The 18136-nt window shown below is 44.9% G+C and overlaps 1 protein-coding gene across 1 annotated transcript; it reads right to left on the reverse strand.

The window, feature by feature from the left end:
* Positions 1–11696: 11696 nt before the first annotated feature.
* On the reverse strand, positions 11697–12638 carry LOC134099169 (olfactory receptor 10J1-like). The gene has a single exon (XM_062551961.1). It carries the CDS (start codon positions 12636–12638, stop codon positions 11697–11699), a length of 942 nt encoding a protein of 313 aa, XP_062407945.1.
* Between the last annotated feature and the right edge of the window lie 5498 nt (positions 12639–18136).

Consider the following 18136-nt stretch of genomic DNA (forward strand, 5'->3'; position numbering starts at 1 on the left):
GATAGAGAGTCCAGAATGAATTTAATCGAGTCCGTACCTTTCCGGAAATGTTAATAAAGTGTTGTTAAAACGTTGCTAGCTGCAGCTGCGACATTTCCGGAAAGGTACTGACTCGATTAAATTTATTCTGGACTCTCTATCCGACCACATAAAGACGTGGGGATACTTCGGTTTGGCTTTAGGGACCCTCTACTCACTACCACGTAAGTGTAGTGTTATTTGGAACAGTAGAAGAGGTATAAAAATAGCGTTTTGTAGCGGCGAAAGACATGCCCGCGTCACTTCCAGGCTAACGAGTTTTGGCTAAAAACGGTGAGCTCGAACTTTCTCAAAATACATCCGAATGACATGATTTTGGTGTCAACTCAACGTATGTACTCCCAATAGTCCGAAAAATTTATCTAAAGTGCATTTCACTCCGGATTATACCTTTAAGTCCAAAGGTAAAATGACTTGAAAGTTAGCTTTGGTTGATTGCTGGGGGCTAATTTGAATGTTGTTGTATTATAAAACATAAACAAGGATGTTGATAGCAGCACTGTAATTGTCTCTTCTGACTGTCATCCCATTCATTTTCAGATCATACAAATGGGAGCTTAATTAGTTAACCACAGGCAGCGCTAAATTTCACTTTAAGAAGTGAAATTTAGCCGGTGGAAGTAGTACGATCCATCCATAAAAACACTGGACTGGGACAGTTCTGTTTGCTTAAATCATTTGTGGGTTTCGTCAGGTCCCTTTCCACAGGTGTATTAAAAGCTCCCGTTGGATTTTTTGAGTCATATTAGCTGGAACTGTCATGGGATTCTGGAAGAAGAATATTAAATAGGCTACTAAGGAAAAATCCCGAATCTAGCTCCCTCTAAAGTCTGTAATCATGCTTGCAAAAATCGAGCGCTCCCGGTTTTGTTTAACCAATCACGTTAGAGGGGAGGAATCGCTACCTGTCAATCACAGCTTTTGCTGCTATCGAAGAAGAAGAACTTGGGAAGAAGATCCATGCTGTAAGTATTCACAACAATTCCTATGAGATGATTTGGAATTCATAGACAATGCGGATATGATCTTATATCTTCTATGCTTTCTTTCTTTCTTTTCAGTCAGGTCAGTGTAAGGGGTGTTATGTCCTTCTGCAATGGAGCAAGAACATCTGCAATCATTTTTGGTTCTGCTGTAAATCTGTTGACAGTTATGACAAATTCTTTGTGAGATGTATTAGTACTCCCAAATATCTAAATAATTACAACATTGTTTTCTTCTTCGCTACAGTGATGTTTGACACGAACTATAATTTTGCTATAGTAAATATTGGTGCAGGTATGGGTGTGACAAGCACCCTCTTGATTTGATCAATTGACTTACATTGCAGTTTTTGGAATTGTTATCCTTTTTCCCCACAGGACATGTGGATCGGCCTTTTGCACCATGTGACTGGAGAACATGAGTGGGCCCTGGATGCCTGTCAGCACGGCCCCTTGGACGATGAAATGGATAAAGACTGGATCCAGAAGGGGTCTGTGGCACACAAAGCCTTGTCAGAAATCATTCTGAATAAATGCTGGCTCCACGAGGTTCCAAAGTACTGTACCTGCACTTCAGGTAGTGATAGAATCTGAATTTCTGCAAACTGTTTTGAGAAATGTGAATGCTGTGTTCTGTTTGACTTGCTTTTGTGGTGTGACACAGTTAGTATATGTAGACAACATATTGGAATGACACTGTTTTCTTAATTTTCCTTCTATATTTGTAGGTACCACAAAGGTTCCGCAGTGAAATTCAAATTCTGTTTGAACACCCCTGCTGAAAAAACCAGCCTGACCAGCTAAAGGTGGTTTGCTGGTTGACCAGCTTGTTAACCAGCTTATTTGACCACCCTTTGATGGTTAACCAGCTAGACCAGCAAAACTCTCGCGAAAACACACCTTCAGCTGGTTTACCCAGCTTATGATGGTAATTCAGCTGGTTTTGATTGTCGTACCACCTTAAAGGAGAATTCCGGTGTGAAATTGAGCTTAACTGTACCGAAACATGTTAAGGTGTACTCACACGTGTTTTAGACGCACTTTCACTCACCCCCAGCATTCCGAACTCCTCCGTTTTCAGCCTAGCTTACAGTAGGCTTGAAGCTATTAGATTGGGCATTACGTAGCCTATGCAGCTAAATCGCTATTTTTAAACCATTAAAAAGGTTCCAAGTAACTCCACACTGCATTGGTTGACTTCTGAGAGTCCTGACATTTAAAACGAGATACTTAGAACTTTGGAAGTGCACAGGAAGTTTATTAAAAAAGACTGTTTATTCAAGCAGTACCTTCATAGAATCTCTCCGCTGGGCGCCATCTTGTGGTGAAGTCGCGATAAGTCGACTGACGAGCACAAACGAACAGGAAAGACAGGGGGACATATTGCAAACATTTTGAGCTTTGTTACTCATCATGCTCATGTAGACAGTATAACTATATATTTCCTATGGAATTACTTTAGCAATATGTTCCCCTGTCCTTCCTGTTCGTTCGTGCTCGTCAGTCGGCTTATCGCGACTTGATTCCAAGATGGCGCCCAGCGGAGAGATTCTATGAAGGCACTGCTTGTAAACAGTCTTTTTTAAATAAACTTCCTGTGCATTTCCAAAGTTCTCAGTATCTCGTTTTAAATGTCAGGACCCTCAGAAGTCTACCAATGCAGTGTGGAGTTACTTGGGACCTTTTTAATGGTTTAAAAATAGCGATTTAGCTGCATAGGCTACGTAATGCCCAATCTAATAGCTTCAAGCCTACTGTAAGCTAGGCTGAAAACGGAGGAGTTCAGAATGCTGGGGGTGAGTGAAAGTGCGTCTAAAACACGTGTGAGTACACCTTAACATGTTTCGGTACAGTTAAGCTCAATTTCACACCGGAATTCTCCTTTAAGCTGGTCATTTTAGTTGGTGTTGCTGGTCTACATTGCTGGTTTTTACTGGCCACGCCAGCTTATGTTGGTTATTCTAGAAAACCAGCTTGACCATCTTTGTCAAGCTTGACAGGCTTAAACCAGTTGTATCCCAAACGACAGGCTGGTCACACCAGCACGACCAGCATGACCATCTTAAACCAGTTGTATCCCAAACGACAGGCTGGTCACACCAGCACGACCAGCTTCCTCAGATGGTCACGCCAGCATGTCTAGCTGGTGGCCTAACCAGCTACACCAGCAAAGACCAGCAATAATAACTCTGTTTTGGGCAAAGACCAGCAAAGACCAGCTAAAACCAGCTACCAGCCTAAGCTGGTTTCTTGCTGTTTTTTTCAGCAGGGACGGCACACACGGTTGTTAGGTATCTGAAAAAGCACTTTCGGGATTTCGTAGATCCCTGATAAAAGATGTATTTCGCTGCTAAACTTGCTATAGAAGATCGTTGAAGACCAGTAACCACTCATTGAGCTGCACATTTTTAAAAATGAACGTTTAGGGGTGTTTTAAGGACAGAATAGACCATGCACAAAGCGAGCAATGTTAAGCCATACAGAGCTCCATTCTAAATCTGCCAAATTCCACAAACAGGCTCAATCGTCAAAGTTTCATGCATTTTCATGCTAGGCAATACAGAAAACGGGCTTAAAGTGTAAAATACCGAACTTATTCCTTTAAGACGCAATCACCTTTGGATCACTGTTGGTGGAATACACCTTCAGCCACATGACGTGCCGTGAAAAGCCGTCCACACAACCATAAACACTCAGGCCGTTTTAGCTTATCATATGAATCCAGATGCCACATGAAATTAGGGCCGGGGTTATTATGTCTCCTGCGACGCAGGATCCGTGCTCGCCGGTGTGCCACTCCATCTGGGTCTAGTATGCTTAAGAGCAATCTCACCGTTTCCCTTTTCACCATCAGACCCTCCTGGATGCACTTTAAGTGCATCATTCTGTACCCGGCCATCTGCCCAAGGGATTCCAGCTGTTGATTAATGAAAGTGGCAACATCGAGAATGTCGGTGAAATATTTCCTCCTATATAACCTATTCTTCCTCAGAATGTTTTGAAGTGTTCCAAGGCACATAATTATGCCATGCTGATGACTCAGAACTACTAACATTTCCCTCTGGTGGAAACCAAAGTGGAAGTAAAGGCCTACAATCTGGCTAACATTCATCATTCCTGAGTTCTGAGAATGACTGATAGTTAGGCTTGCAGATCACACGGGCGTCTCTAGACTTTGGCTATGTACACACGTAGCCGGGTATTTTTAAAACCGAATATTTCCCCCCCCCCCTCCGTTTATAAAATATTTTTATCCACATTACCTCGTTTTGGGGAAGAAAAACCTTCCACACATAACCGAACATCTGCAGTTTCAAGGCACTCAGATCCATGCTTCTGCAGTGAACAGAGGTCGCACGTTTGACGTCAGAGCAGATTTTTTGTGGTTTTGGCGCATACTCTGACGTTCGAAACCGCAGATCTCCGGTTATCTCTGGCTACACGGCAATTTATAAACGGAGAATTTGCAGATCTTCACTTTGCCCGGAGTTTTTTTTAAACATTCGGTTATATGCGTTGTCATGTGGATGACAGGTCCAAACGTAGACAAATACCTTCGGTTAAGCAGATACCCGGCTATGTGTGTACGGGGCCTTTAAGGACAACCTGGGCTTAGCCCCAGGGGTATTGTGTCAATGAGCGCGCGACCAAAACGTTTTAGGGGTGCATTAGGGGGTGCGCGAAATTAACCATTTAATTAACCATTAATACACTGGCCTACACTGGAGACATGGCCTAATAGAAATGCTAAAGTCAGGTAAAACTACATTTTACATCTTATACCGAAATTGCAGAGAGATTAGATACAGGTGTAAGTGAGCATTAGCCTAGAAATCTAGACGCCCCTAGCGGCAGCAAATGTAATTTGGCTGGCGGGGCAGTCTAGGCATGATCCATAGAGCCAGGGAGCTGAGAACTCGAAACACCAGCGGGCCAATCACAGCGTGTATAGAGTCGGTGGGTGGGCTTAACATAATGGTGACTGACATGCGACCAGAAGTTGCGACAGTAACGCATCCTGTTATTTGAAAACAAGAAGATGATTAGTTTAGCGTTATCCTATTGCGTGGAGAGGGAAGGTTACGCATCCTGCTACTTGAAAACAAGAAGATGATTCGTTTAGCATTATCCTATTGCGGGGAGGGAATTTGAACGACAACTGTTTATCCTACCCCTCCGATTGAGCCCTGTCTACGGTGAGTGTCCAGACCCTACATCTTAATGTAGGTCTGGCTCGTCAGGCTAAGTGAGCATGTCATTGATAGTCATTTTGTGAGCTTTACATGCACAAATCGGTCATCTATTGTCAATTTGCATGGCACGACATCGGGGAAAGTGCCCTTTCACAGTGAATGTCTTGCAGGGTGGTCAAATGCTTACTTCCACTTTCAAATCCACAAATCCTACAGGCTTAAATTCACCATGGGCTACACCGCGAAGTAACTGCCCAAATATGCTATTTTGGATGAGTTTAGGCGTTCACTATGTACTGTGTTGGCTATATTTCTTAACTGACATGCATGAATTGAAACTTGCCTGTACTCGGTATGGATACAGAAGATACATTTGTGTCTCCAAACGGTGAGCATATCACCGGTTACGTTGCGCTAATAGGCTATAGGTTGCTAGCCTGACGAGCCAGACCCACATCAAGATTGGGTCTTGGAACTCACCGTAGTCAGGGCTCAGGGGTGGGATAAACAGTTGTCTTTCAAATTCCATCTCCGCAATAGGATAATGCTAAACGAATCAACTTCTTGTTTTCAAGTAGCAGGCTGCATAACCTTCCCTCTCCACGCAATATGATGACGCTAAACAAATCATCTTCTTGTTTTCAAATAGCAGGATGCGATCTGTTTCGACCTCACTCTGACCGTCACTACGGTCTAAAAAGGAATGATCACATTCGTTCTGCCTATCACCGAGACCATATGTCAAAATAGTCATGTCCATGACCTCCGGAAGCAGAACGACTTGCGTTAATAAATAGCAGAGAATGCTCCCGGGTCAGTCTCTTTCTCCTTCTCGCCTCAGAGACCTGTGTTGTGAGTATTGAAGAGACTCCGAAAGGTAAGACTTTACACTACTAACGTAATTCGCTACCTACGTGGTACGGGTGCATATTTTGCCCCCGAGGATTGGAGTAGTGTGTTTTTCTTTCAGCTAAGCTAGCTCTTTGTTTAGCTTGGATTGTTGTTTTGAGCGCTAGTTTCCGGGCTATTTGTGTTGTTTCTGTGCCTATACGCCTGTTCGCAGCCGTGGGCTTTGTGCGAGCCCACTAGGTGCGTGCGCACACTGGTGTGGGCCGCCGTGCGGTCTTCTGTGCTTTGTTGTCGTTGCAGCCAAAGTTTTTCGTAAGTCTGCCTGTTATCTGTTGTGTGTTACTGCATTGGGCAGCCGGATTTTGTGTTGGCCTGTCAGTTTGCTGCAGGCCACCTAGCGCTGTAGTTTATTGTTTGTTTATATTATTACATGGTAAGTAGTTACGTTGTTGTAATATTGTGTCACTCTAGCCTGCTTGTGCAGTGAGAGCGCGGAGTCGCTCCAGATCCTCTCTGCTCTCCAGGCTCTGGCACAGAAGATGGACAGGCTGGTAGATCGCCAGGCCTCTTCTCAAGACACCCTGCCCCCTGGCCAGGAGGGCACCCTCTCATCCAGGCCTGCTGAGAGCCATGGTGAGGAGGAGGAACGGGGCGATGCGGATGTGCTATCCCTCTATGCTCCCCGAACGGAGTCAGACCACACAAGAGGCGACCCCATGGGCGATCTGCAGACGGGCTCTGCAGTGCTGGGTGAGAGCTCCGTGGGGGCGGGAGAGGTCCCCGTCAGCTCCCTGATGTCACTGGTGCTGAGCGCTGCGAACATCATGGGCCTTGAGGCGCCCACACCTGCTCCGGCTCCCATGGGAGGTATCTGGGAGGGCATCCCTTGTGCTACCCCACCACCCCCCGTGCCAGTGCCGCCTGACTACACGGCAATGCTGAGGTCGTCATGGGGTAAGTTGACGCAGCGCCCGCAGTTCAATGCAGGCTGCTGCCAGCTAGCAACAGCCACGTACCCTGTGAAGACTGGACTCGGGGACATGCCACCGGTCGAGCAGTCAATGGCCGCGTTGACCTCTCTGGGCCTCACTGGTGTGTCACCCAATCCACGCTGCCCCCGTAAGGAGTGCACGAAGACGGACCGCCTGGCCACTCGTACTTTTAATGCAGCAGCACGAGCGGCCCGGATGGGTAACGCTCTGGCCATTACGCTGGCGTCGCTTCGCAAGACGCTGAGTCGGGACGACCAGGACGCCAGGGCCCTGCTGGATGCAGCTCTGTCATCCCATGCCCAGTTGACACGTGATGTGGGAGATGCTATGGGTTCCGCGGTGTTGTGCCGCAGGCAGGTTTGGCTGGCACAGACCTCCCTGCCAGAGCCTATCAAGCAGGAGCTGCTGAATCTCCCAGTTGTCCCTGGGCATGTTTTCCACCCAGGATCCCAGGAGGTGCTCGACCGCGCTGAACGTGCTGCAGCGTCGAGGGAAGTTGTCCAGCATGTGTGCCGTAGGCCTGCCTCAACGGTCAGCGTTGGTCAACCGTCTGTAGGCGGTTATAGGCTGCGGCTGCTGGCCTGGCCTTCGCCGAGGGGTTATATCCCACAGGCCTCCGGTGACCGGCAATTTCATCCACCTGACCAGAGATCGGCCCCATATTCCCATTCCAGGGGTAGAGGGGGTCAATGGCGAGGCACAGGTAGGGGTGCGGGCCGCGGTAGTGGTCCCGCATAGCATTCCCGCATAGTATTCCATGGGTGCCCGTCGATTGTCCTTCCCAGTTGTCACGGACCTCCTGGGAGGGGATTGTCCCAGACCTTTGGGTCGTAGCCACGGTGGCTCGTGGTTGCCGATTGCAATTTCGACGGCGCCCCCCTGTGTTTTCAGGGGTCAAGGTAACGTCCTACAAGACCCTTTTTTAATGTCAGTATTTGCCAAAGAGGTTCAAGAGTTGCTTCTGGGTTCTTTTATTCTTCCCGAGAGGGACGGCGGTCTTCGGCCCGTTCTCAACCTCAGGCCCTTGCATTGTTATCTCAAGGTGCTGCCCTTCAAGATGGCCCACATTTAATTCTTGGGCTTCAGTCAACCATATGAAGGCCGACCTGCAATCCCGCCAACAGGCGAAGTTCCTTGGTGTCCTTCTCGACTCAGTCGGCATGGTGGCGTCTCTCTCTCCACGGAGAGCAGACCGCTTGCTCGGCATGCTGGGTCATTTCAGCTTGGTCGGTCTCGTGACCGCTCACAGGGTCCAGAAGCTGCTGGGTTTGATGTCTGCAGCAGCAGCGGTAGTTTCTCTTGGCCTGCTGAGGGCACGCCCCCTGCAGTGCTGGTTCAATGCCTTCTGTCTTCACCCGAAGAGCGACAGGCAGGTGATGCTGCGTGTGTCCCGGGCTTGCATTCGAGCCCTGCACCCTTTGAGGGACAGGGAGTTCTTTCTCAGAGTTGTCCCACTGGGGGGCCTTCCCCACAGGAGACCGGTCATTTCGACAGACGTGTCCCTGACGGTGAGGGGCATGTGGCAGCCCCCATGGACGTTGGAGCACATCAACGTCCTCGAACTGAAGGCCATCCATCTTGCCTTGCAGAGATTCCACCAACACCTTCTCGTGAGTACTGTGTCAATCACCAAAGGGGAACAAGGTCCCAGAGGTGCCTCCAATCAACTCAACCCGTCGTTGGGCAGGTAGATGTGTCTGTTCAGGACACGCTAAATAACGCCAGGGCTCCATCCACTAGAGCTTGCTATGCACTCAGGTGGGGGATCTTTCAGATTGGTGTGCTGGCATGGGCCTCGAGCCAGCGGCTTGCCCCGTGCCACAAGTTTTGAATTTCTTGCAGTCCGAATTGAATCAAGGCAAGGCGGCCAGTGCCGTGAAAGCCTATGCTTCGGCCATTTCGGCCTTTCACCAGGGTGTGGACAATGTTCCACTTGGTAGGCATCCCTTGGTTTGCCAGTTCTTGAAGGGAGCCCGCCGGTTGCGTCCAGGTCGCACTTTGCGGGCACCGGACTGGGATCTGCCCACGATTTTAACGTCACTTACTGTGGGCCCATATGAGCCTATTTTAGACGCAGATTTGCGTTCCTTGTCGCTTAAGACTGCATTTCTCTTAGCGCTCTGTTCGGCGAAACGTGTCAGTGAGCTGTGTGCTCTTTCCGTCAGTGACGACTGCCTTAGGTGGCAGACAGGAGGTGCTAGCGTGTCACTTTGGCCGAATCCAGCTTTCCTGCCGAAGGTTCTTAACCCGCAGTCCATTAACCAGGTTCTGGATGTGACTCAATTCGAGCCTTCTTCCACCTCACAGGCAGAGCAAGACAAGTTGCTGACCCTGTGCCCAGTCAGGGCCTTGAGGGCCTTTTTGGCCCGTACGCAGTCCTTGCGGAAGGCGCACCCTCAGCTTTCATCTGTTACGGTGCAGCAAGGCAGGGGCTTCCACTCTCCAAGCAGAGACTCTCGCATTGGCTGGTGGAGGTTATTTCCCATGCTTACAGGGCGCAGGGAATACCGGTTCCTTCTGGTATGAGGGCTCACTCTACCAGGAGTATGTCTTGGGCTGCCCTTAGGGGTGTAGCAGCAGACGATATCTGTGCAGTGGCCTCATGGTCGACGCCATGCACTTTTACCCGTTTTTACAGGGTGGATGTCAATCGCCCGCCTCCAGTCGGCGATGCCGCCCTCATGTCCGTGACCGAACGAGGTTTTAATCATTGATTCTGGGTTCCTCGCGACCCTTTTGGTATGTGTCATTCCTTTTTAGACCGTAGTGACGGTCAGAGTGAGGTCGAAACAGATCGTAGGTTACGAATGTAACTATGGATCTGTGAGACCGAGGGATGACCGTCACTATCCTTGTCACTCGGACCATTCTGAGGCGTTCAGGGATAGGAGACTGACCCGGGAGCATTCTCTGCTATTTATTAACGCAAGTCGTTCTGCTTCCGGAGGTCATGGACATGACTATTTTGACATATGGTCTCAGTGATAGGCAGAACGAAGGTGATCATTCCTTTTTAGACCATAGTGACGGATCGTGCCTAGACTGCTCCGCCAGCCAAATACCTTTTGCTGCCGCTAGGGGCGTCTCGATTTCTAGGCTAATAGGTTGCATAATTATGCGGAGAACGACAAAAAGTTAGAGATTTAGCCTGCAGTCCTCTAGGTAAGGCATGTGTGGTGAGTGACCATGCAAGGCATGTCTCAGTGTGTGCTTATTGTATTGAGTTTAGTTGACTTTAGTTACCTCGGACTATATTGAATTGTGGAATTCCATGCTGAGCGTGAGTTGCTATGGTTGCTATAGACACCGTATGCCAGCCCTCAGCTTGTGTGCGCGCACGTGCACAACCTGATCTCCTGAGGGGGAGCGGTTTGGGGGGGGGGGGGGGGGGGGGGGGGTTTGGAGCTCCGAGCTTGGTAAAGGTTGGGGGAGGGGACCTGAAAGTCATCAGTTTGAATTTTCCGACTTTAGACTCGGAATTTTAAAGACTTGCAGTTTGAAGATGGCAGCTTTAATCAAGCACCATGCAGTCTGTATTGATAATCAAGGCGCTACTGTTTTTCCTAAATAACTACCTGAACAGTGACACAGACGATGACAAAATGTTTATGGTATGTTGGTCTCAAGAGCCCGCATCGACTTAGCTTATCACAAATCATTTGTGATTTGCACCCCCATGGTAAAAAATGAAAATGCAATATAATATTGCTTTAATTGCCCCTATCTTCAGATGAAATACAAAAACCTTTTCCATATTGCAGAGGATATAAGGCGTTGACTGAAATGATTTTAAAGACATTATAAAAACTGTTTCTCTGCTCAAGAACATAGTCCAAAGAAAATGTATTATAGCAAACACAGTTTTTTATTCATTATTTATGTCTTTCAGAATAATATTTTCTGTTGATGTGTAACCAGTCTCACAGAATTATACACCCTCTACAAATCATTCTATAAACCTGACACAGTAAAAAGAACCGAAAAAGAAAAGATAGATTTTGAAAGTACCCAACAAAGGAATCCCACACTGATTAAACTCGTTCCAGGCACTCAATTAGGATGCATGCTGACAGCACGCTCCGACGCAAGGGTGATTGAGTGAACTTGCCACTAAATAAGATCTCCGTCTGTATGTTGCAGGAGGAAAGGAAAGCCTACTAGTGCTCATACTGGATTAAAACTGGACTGGCTATTAACACGCACTAGCGGTACTCTGTACTATACTTGTACAGGGCGGCACAGTAAGGTGATTTTGCCTCATGAGATGCTATTAAAAATGGAAACTCTGCACTGAAGGTATCTACATCAGAGACCCTGACAGTCTTCCACAGGTGACTTACACCCCCCCCCCCCACACACACACACACACACACACACACACAGAGCATTTAATCAATTGTCAGCATTTCATCAATTGGTTGGTATTGTGGTGTAAATATAGTTTCAAGTTATATAGTAGAAATGCTTCAGACATTATCTACTATTACATTTCTGAGAGTTATGCAGTGCTACACATACTCTATTTCACCTAACCACAACCCTTCAATTGCAGCTGACACTCTAATATACAATTTGCTTACACACAACAAACACGTCACAGATCTTAAAAACACTTTTGATGGAATTATTAGAAATGGCAATTAAATGATCCGAATTGCTCTTTTCCGAAGTTTTGACAGGCTGTGCCTTATTTCCTGATTTTTTATGCCATATATGATTGGATGCAACAGTGGAGGGACAAGGAAAAAGGTAAATAAAAAAAATATATTAACCTCACCGGGTAAATAACGATTGACGCGGTTATAGGTGACAGAAAACAGTGAGGCCAATGAAAAATTTACAAAAACAGTTATGTGTGGAGAGCAAGTCTCAAATGTTTTCTGTCTAGCCTTTCCTGAGGCCTTCAAAATGAACATTATAATTTTGACATAGGACAACAGAACCAGAAGCAGAGGGAGGATTAATAGTGAAATAACGAGACATATTGCATACATGTTGGTCACACGACTCTGAATGCTGTCACCACACGATAGTCCAGAGACAGATGAATTATCACAAAGTATCCTATGCAGTGTATGTTTGCACAGGGGTATACGAGAGGTAAGGAATACTTGACCAACTATACAAAGAACAGGCACAAGGTCAGCAGCTAACAGTAACTGCTTTACTTTTTGTGGAGTCATTATGGTGTGGTACTGTAAAGGTTGGAATATGGATACAAGTCTGTCATAAGCCATCACTGTTAACAATGTGTTTGTACAAACCCCATAGGTTGCAGTGAAAAAAATTTGAGTAAGACACCCAGCATATGAGATCGTATTCACATCTGTTAAAAGTATGGCCATCACTTTTGGGCAAACAGCTGTGCTTCCAACCAACCCGTTTATAATCAAGCTGAAGAGAAATATATACATTGGCTTATGCAATGACGCGTCCAAGTAAATTACCAGCATTAGAGTTACATTTGCAACTATACATGCTATGTACATTATGAAAACTACCGTGAAAAACACATTTTTGGTTGAATCCATGTCCTTGTATGCTGTGAAGGTCAAGGTGATCTTGAAAGAAGACCCATTCATGTCTGCAGCCCAGTTGTCTAAAACAGGAAGTTTCAGCAGTTGCAGAACACTTTTCAAATGTACCATATTGTGTCTTAAATAACTCGCATAAAGGAATTAGGACCTTAGAGGAGAAATGTGGCAAACATATACTCATAACCATAATGCATGAAATATAGCCCACATTGAATTTTGCTTACCTTACTTTTTAGTCTTTTGTATCAGTCACGTCTTGATTCTCAAATAACAGTGTGACTGAACCTGTGTAATAATTGTACATGTCATAGGATTCTCAAGTAACCATGCCTCTGCCCCTGTATTTGTATTGTTTCATGATTAAACCACCATTTCTTCACACTGAAACTCTCCTGTCTCGTGTGTGTGTGTGTGTGTGTCCTCCCTCTACTTTTATATGTATTGCTCCTGACAGTTGAGGTAACGCAGCTAACGCTGTACCAATAACAACCAACGTAGGTCCCACTGAGCAACTCTATTATTAGAACTTGATAATCTATCTATCTATTAATGCAAGGAACGTCTGTCTGTGTTTTACTGTCTGTGTGTGGCATGCATAACTCTCGGACCACTCATCAGACTGCCCTAAAAGTTGGCACATGTATTGCCAATGAATTGCTGAGTGCAGTGCAAAGTTTGGTTGTGTTCGGACAAGAAATGGCAAAGATATCGTTAAATTAAGCAAAATACACTCTCCCTTCTCATCTCACTCTCACTCCAGCATAGAAACAATTCATGGTTTCCATTCATGGAAATTACGATGTCTCACTGAAATAACGGACTGTTTCAAGATTGTTGATCTTGGATAAACATGCTGAGTCCGACACACATCCACCCATGTTGGTAAACAGGCTGTTGAAGTCACGTAACGTTGGATAGGCCAAGTAGCCTGGCTTACGCCTCCCACTTCTCAAATGAGACGTGGTCTGGCAACCAGACGTTCATTTTCTCGTATTTGAAAAAATGCCCAGATCCGTTCATTGGGCGCCACGGATGTCAATCAAATGCGTCTCTGCATAGCTCATCATGGTCTTGCTTTCTCCCCTGTTCTGTGATTGGCCACCAACATCAGGCGAAAATGGGGGTGTTAGTTTCCAGACTGCCTTAGCAGCGTGAAAGAAATCACCGCGCAAGGCAGAATGGGAAACCCAGGCTATAGGCCTAGGCTACTACATCAACAACTGCGCTTGCCTAATGCTCTAGCGGTTTGGTTGCCTGATCAGGTTGCTGATCTTGCAAAAATATGCCGACACACCCACGTCAGTAGCATTCTGTTAAAACTTGCATTTAAAACAGCCGTTCTTGACTCTATCTGGACATCGGGTATAACATTCATTCAAACATCACTTCTGAGTTAAGCACTGGCATGGCCATGTCCCAACAACAGCAATTTCCCAACAACAGCAAAAACGCATGTTTCTTTGAAAACATTGTTTGAACGGGCACTGCACTAGTATGGATAATTACTGTACCAAATTTACATCGAACAAAATAACTAACGCAAAGCTTTTGTTTTTGCCTCAATTTATCCTGACCTGAAGTCAAAGATCTTAGACTTTCTTTATATACACAAAAGGCCTATTTCTCTCAAATATTGTAGACAGATATGTCAGTTCTTCGTTAGTGAGCACACAAGATAATTTAAGATAAGTCATCCACCTCATAAGTGGCTGATTATACAGCATGATTATTGCACATGTCCCTAAGGCTGGACACAATAAAAGGGCACTCTAAAATGTGCAGTTCCATCTCACAGCACAATGTCACAGATGTCGCAAGTTTCAAGAGAGTCCACTAGAGCTGTTGCCCGTGAATTGAATGTTCATTTACGTATCTACTGTTAACGATTTCTGAAGGCGTTTCAAATAATTTGCCAGCGCATCCAACCGGCCTCACAACCGCAGACCAGGTGTAACCACACCAGCCCAGGACCTCCACATCCAGCAGCTTCACCACCAAGAGTCCCTCCACCCGGACAGCTGCTGAAACTATCGGTTTGCATAATCAAAACATTTCTGGTCAGCAGTTGGTCTTCGTAATCAACTTAAGTGGGCAAATGCTCACATTCGATGGCGTCTGACACTTTGGAGAGGCTGCGGATATGTTCATTGTTGAGAGAGAAATTGCATCTCTAATTATGACCGCCGCTAGCATAGCTAGCGAAGCGGTCATATAGTTGTTGTCAAAGTTTTTTTTTTTTTTTTTCCGTCATCGGTTCTGAATTTTTGGTCAACGATTCCCGGGACACCGTAACACCGGGGCACATGAAACTTGGTGGGCATGTAGCCCCAGTAGACTTTTACGGAAAAATTTCGTTTCGTCCCCGGGGGTCACTCCCCCCCCGCGCTGGCCCCGCCCGAAGGCCAAAAATTGCAGTTTTTCCTATATAACTACCTGAACCGTGGCACCGAGGATGACAAAATTTTTATGGTATGTTGGTCTCAAGAGCTCGGATCAAGTTAGCTTATAACCAGTCATTTGTGAATTGCACCCCCATGGTAAAAATTGAAAATGTAATGTAATATTGCTTTAATTGCCCCTATCTTCAGATGAGATGCTATGAACTGCACCAAATTTCATGTGTATGATTAACCTGACACCCTTTGGGAGTATGCCAAGTTTTGTGGAATTTCATCCATGGGGGGCTATAATAAATGTATTTATGTGTGCATTTAGTGAATGGTCCCTCAACGTGGCTGCTCTACACTGAAGCCTAGAATGGCCCGTGCCCCATGTAGCTGTGTCACTGGCCACCCCCGTGGCTACCCTGTGCTTACCAAATAAAACAATTATGTATTTATTACGATTTTATATGAGAACGTCAAAAGCAGAACTAATGCAACAACGTTCAAACACTGCAGCCTGCTGCCACTGGTGTGTGGCGCTGGCGCTGCTCAGTGAATGATAGATCAGATCAGAGAGAAGAAGACAAACGAAGAAGATGGAGTTGTGATTTCTCAGTTCCGAATGGCGGCCATATTGGAATTTTCTTTACTGTCGCTAGTTTCACACTACTTGATTTATCATGTTGCAGTAAGCTAAACGATTTCATCTCGTGACTTGTTGTTCTTGCACGTAACTGTGTAACCGTCAGACTGATAAAGAAGTTGGTAAATGTCTTTACGTCTTAACGTAATCAAGCAAACTCATCCAAGCAGATGCGAATAGCCTACAATGTCTACTTACTCAAACCACCAGTAGCAGGCTTAGGACTAGGTAAGTAAAACATCTCTTCTCTATATCTCTACTATTTTCATTTTAAAAACTGTATGTAAAGCGTAATTCTAGCCAACACCTGTTTCCAAAATGTATTTATAGAGTCTGTACATGTGGTCCCCAGCTTGGTTTGCCCGAAAATTAAGTGGAAATATCCTTTAGAAGTGTTTACTTTAGGCGCTAGTTAGCATGTAACAGCATCTGAATTAATGAACTGGCATGGTGCATTTATACCTGACGATCTCTTTCAAGTAATTTAAATAAAAAACGGACCTCATGGTTAGTATTTATAGAGTCTGTACATGTGGTCCCTAGCTTGGTTTGTCTGAAAATTAAGTGGAAATATCCTTTAGTAGTGTTTGTACTGTAGGCGCCAGTTAGCATGTAACAGCATGTGAATGAATGAACTGGCCACTAGCATGGTGCATTTATACCTGACGATCTCTTTCAAGTTATTTGAATAAAAAACTGACATCATGGTTAGTATTTATAGAGTCTGTACATGTGGTCCCTACCCTGGTTTGTCTGAGAATTAAGTAGAAATATCCTTTAGAAGTGTTTGTACTCTAGGCGCTAGTTAGCATGTAACAGCATCTAATGAATGAACTGGCCACTACTGTATGGTGAATTTATACCTGACGATCTCTTTCAAGTCATTTAAATAAAAAATGGATATAATGGTTAGTATTTGTAGAGTCTGTACATGTGGTCCCTTGCTTGGTTTGTCTGAAAATTAAGTGGAAATATCCTTTAGAAGTGTTTGTACTTTAGGCGCTAGTTAGCGTGCCAGGTGTCATACCATTGCAGTAATCATCTCACTAAACACGTCTTTTCATATCCAATCTGTTCAACAGAGTTTGCCAGTCAGACCACTACACCTTTGCCAGCAGCACCACCCAGCAAGCTTCATCAACTCCAGCCATGCCGGTAAATACAGTGCCTATTGACAGCCTACACACCCCTGTTCAAATGCCAGTAGCTTTGTCCATTGTTAAATCCCTGTTGTTCTTAAATGTGTTGTTGTGTTTTGGAAAGGTATTGCATTACATTACTCTTCACCTTTTGCTTTTGTAGTAGAAAACATGTTGATGGTAGTGAAAAGGTAGTACATTCAGCTCAATTTTTTTGTATGAACCCTGCCATTGCAGTAATCATCTCACTAAATACGCCTTTTCATTTCTAATCTGTTCAACAGAGTTTACCAGTCAGACATAGGCCTTCGCCTCTGTCAAATTCGCTCACAATGCTGCCAGTAACACCCCAGCAAGGTAGAACTGCATTTTCATTAATCTGGCACCAATATCAAGGGAGAAACAAGCCATGAATGTCTGTCACAACTTCTTTGCATCTTTACTTTCCTTACATCTGAAGAGTGTGTTGCATATCATTATTAAAAATAATTTTAACAAATTGTTTAAGCATGTACAATAAATAAAGCATGTAAATGAGCATGTAAAATAAATAAACAAAAGCAAGTAAAATAAATAAATAAACAAAATGTATTGAACCTAATACTATGTGTGGTGAGTCTGTGTGATAGTTGCTGAGGATAAATGTTTTTATATTGGATTATTCAATTACAGAATACATTTATAGGTTTCTCATCAGCAGGCACTGTCTTCACCTTAGTAAATTTGGTAACTTTGGTAAGTCCTGTAAATAATTGTAAATTGTTCTGATTGAGGGCAAATGGAAAGTGTTATACTGTAATGTATTATTGCTATTTTAGTGCATCATTTTCATTATTATGGCCATAAATAAGGCCAATTAGAAGCTGGTGGGTAGTAAGCGGCAAAAGGGTGGCCCTTTATCTGGAGCCGCTCCTGAGCCGCCGGTGGACAGCCAGAGAACTGATGAGCAAAACTCCAGCGGGCCACTGGTGGTTACCGCCGTTGGACCGCCAACTCTGCCGCTGGTTTGTAACAGTAACTTTAGCATTGCCCATGGTGGATTAAATGATTGCAAAATATTTATTGAGGTGAGTTTAACAAGTGTAATTTCATTGGCATATAATTCAGGCCTATAGTAGATGGCTAAATGGCTACAGTAGAAGGATACACGAAAAGCCCAAACTACCAAAATCTTCATATTTTATTACCACAGTTTCTATCTATAGGCCTCTCTTATTTGGTATACTGACTAGACATTATTGAACAAACATAGGCTATTCATCTGTATTTCAGTATCTCAGTAGGTTAAAGTATTTTTTAGATACCTCCCTGAAATTACTTTTTGCAGGTTGTGATGTCTTCTATACGTTCTGACGTTACTGTTAAAATGGCGTAACT

Source organism: Sardina pilchardus, chromosome 13, assembly GCF_963854185.1.
Source record: "Sardina pilchardus chromosome 13, fSarPil1.1, whole genome shotgun sequence".
In the NCBI taxonomy this organism is placed as follows: Eukaryota; Metazoa; Chordata; class Actinopteri; order Clupeiformes; family Clupeidae; genus Sardina; species Sardina pilchardus.

Bases quoted from the DNA above. Each gene is read 5' to 3' on its own strand.
- LOC134099169 (XM_062551961.1), bottom strand. From the start codon at position 12,638: ATGAATGGGTCTTCTTTCAAGATCACCTTGACCTTCACAGCATACAAG.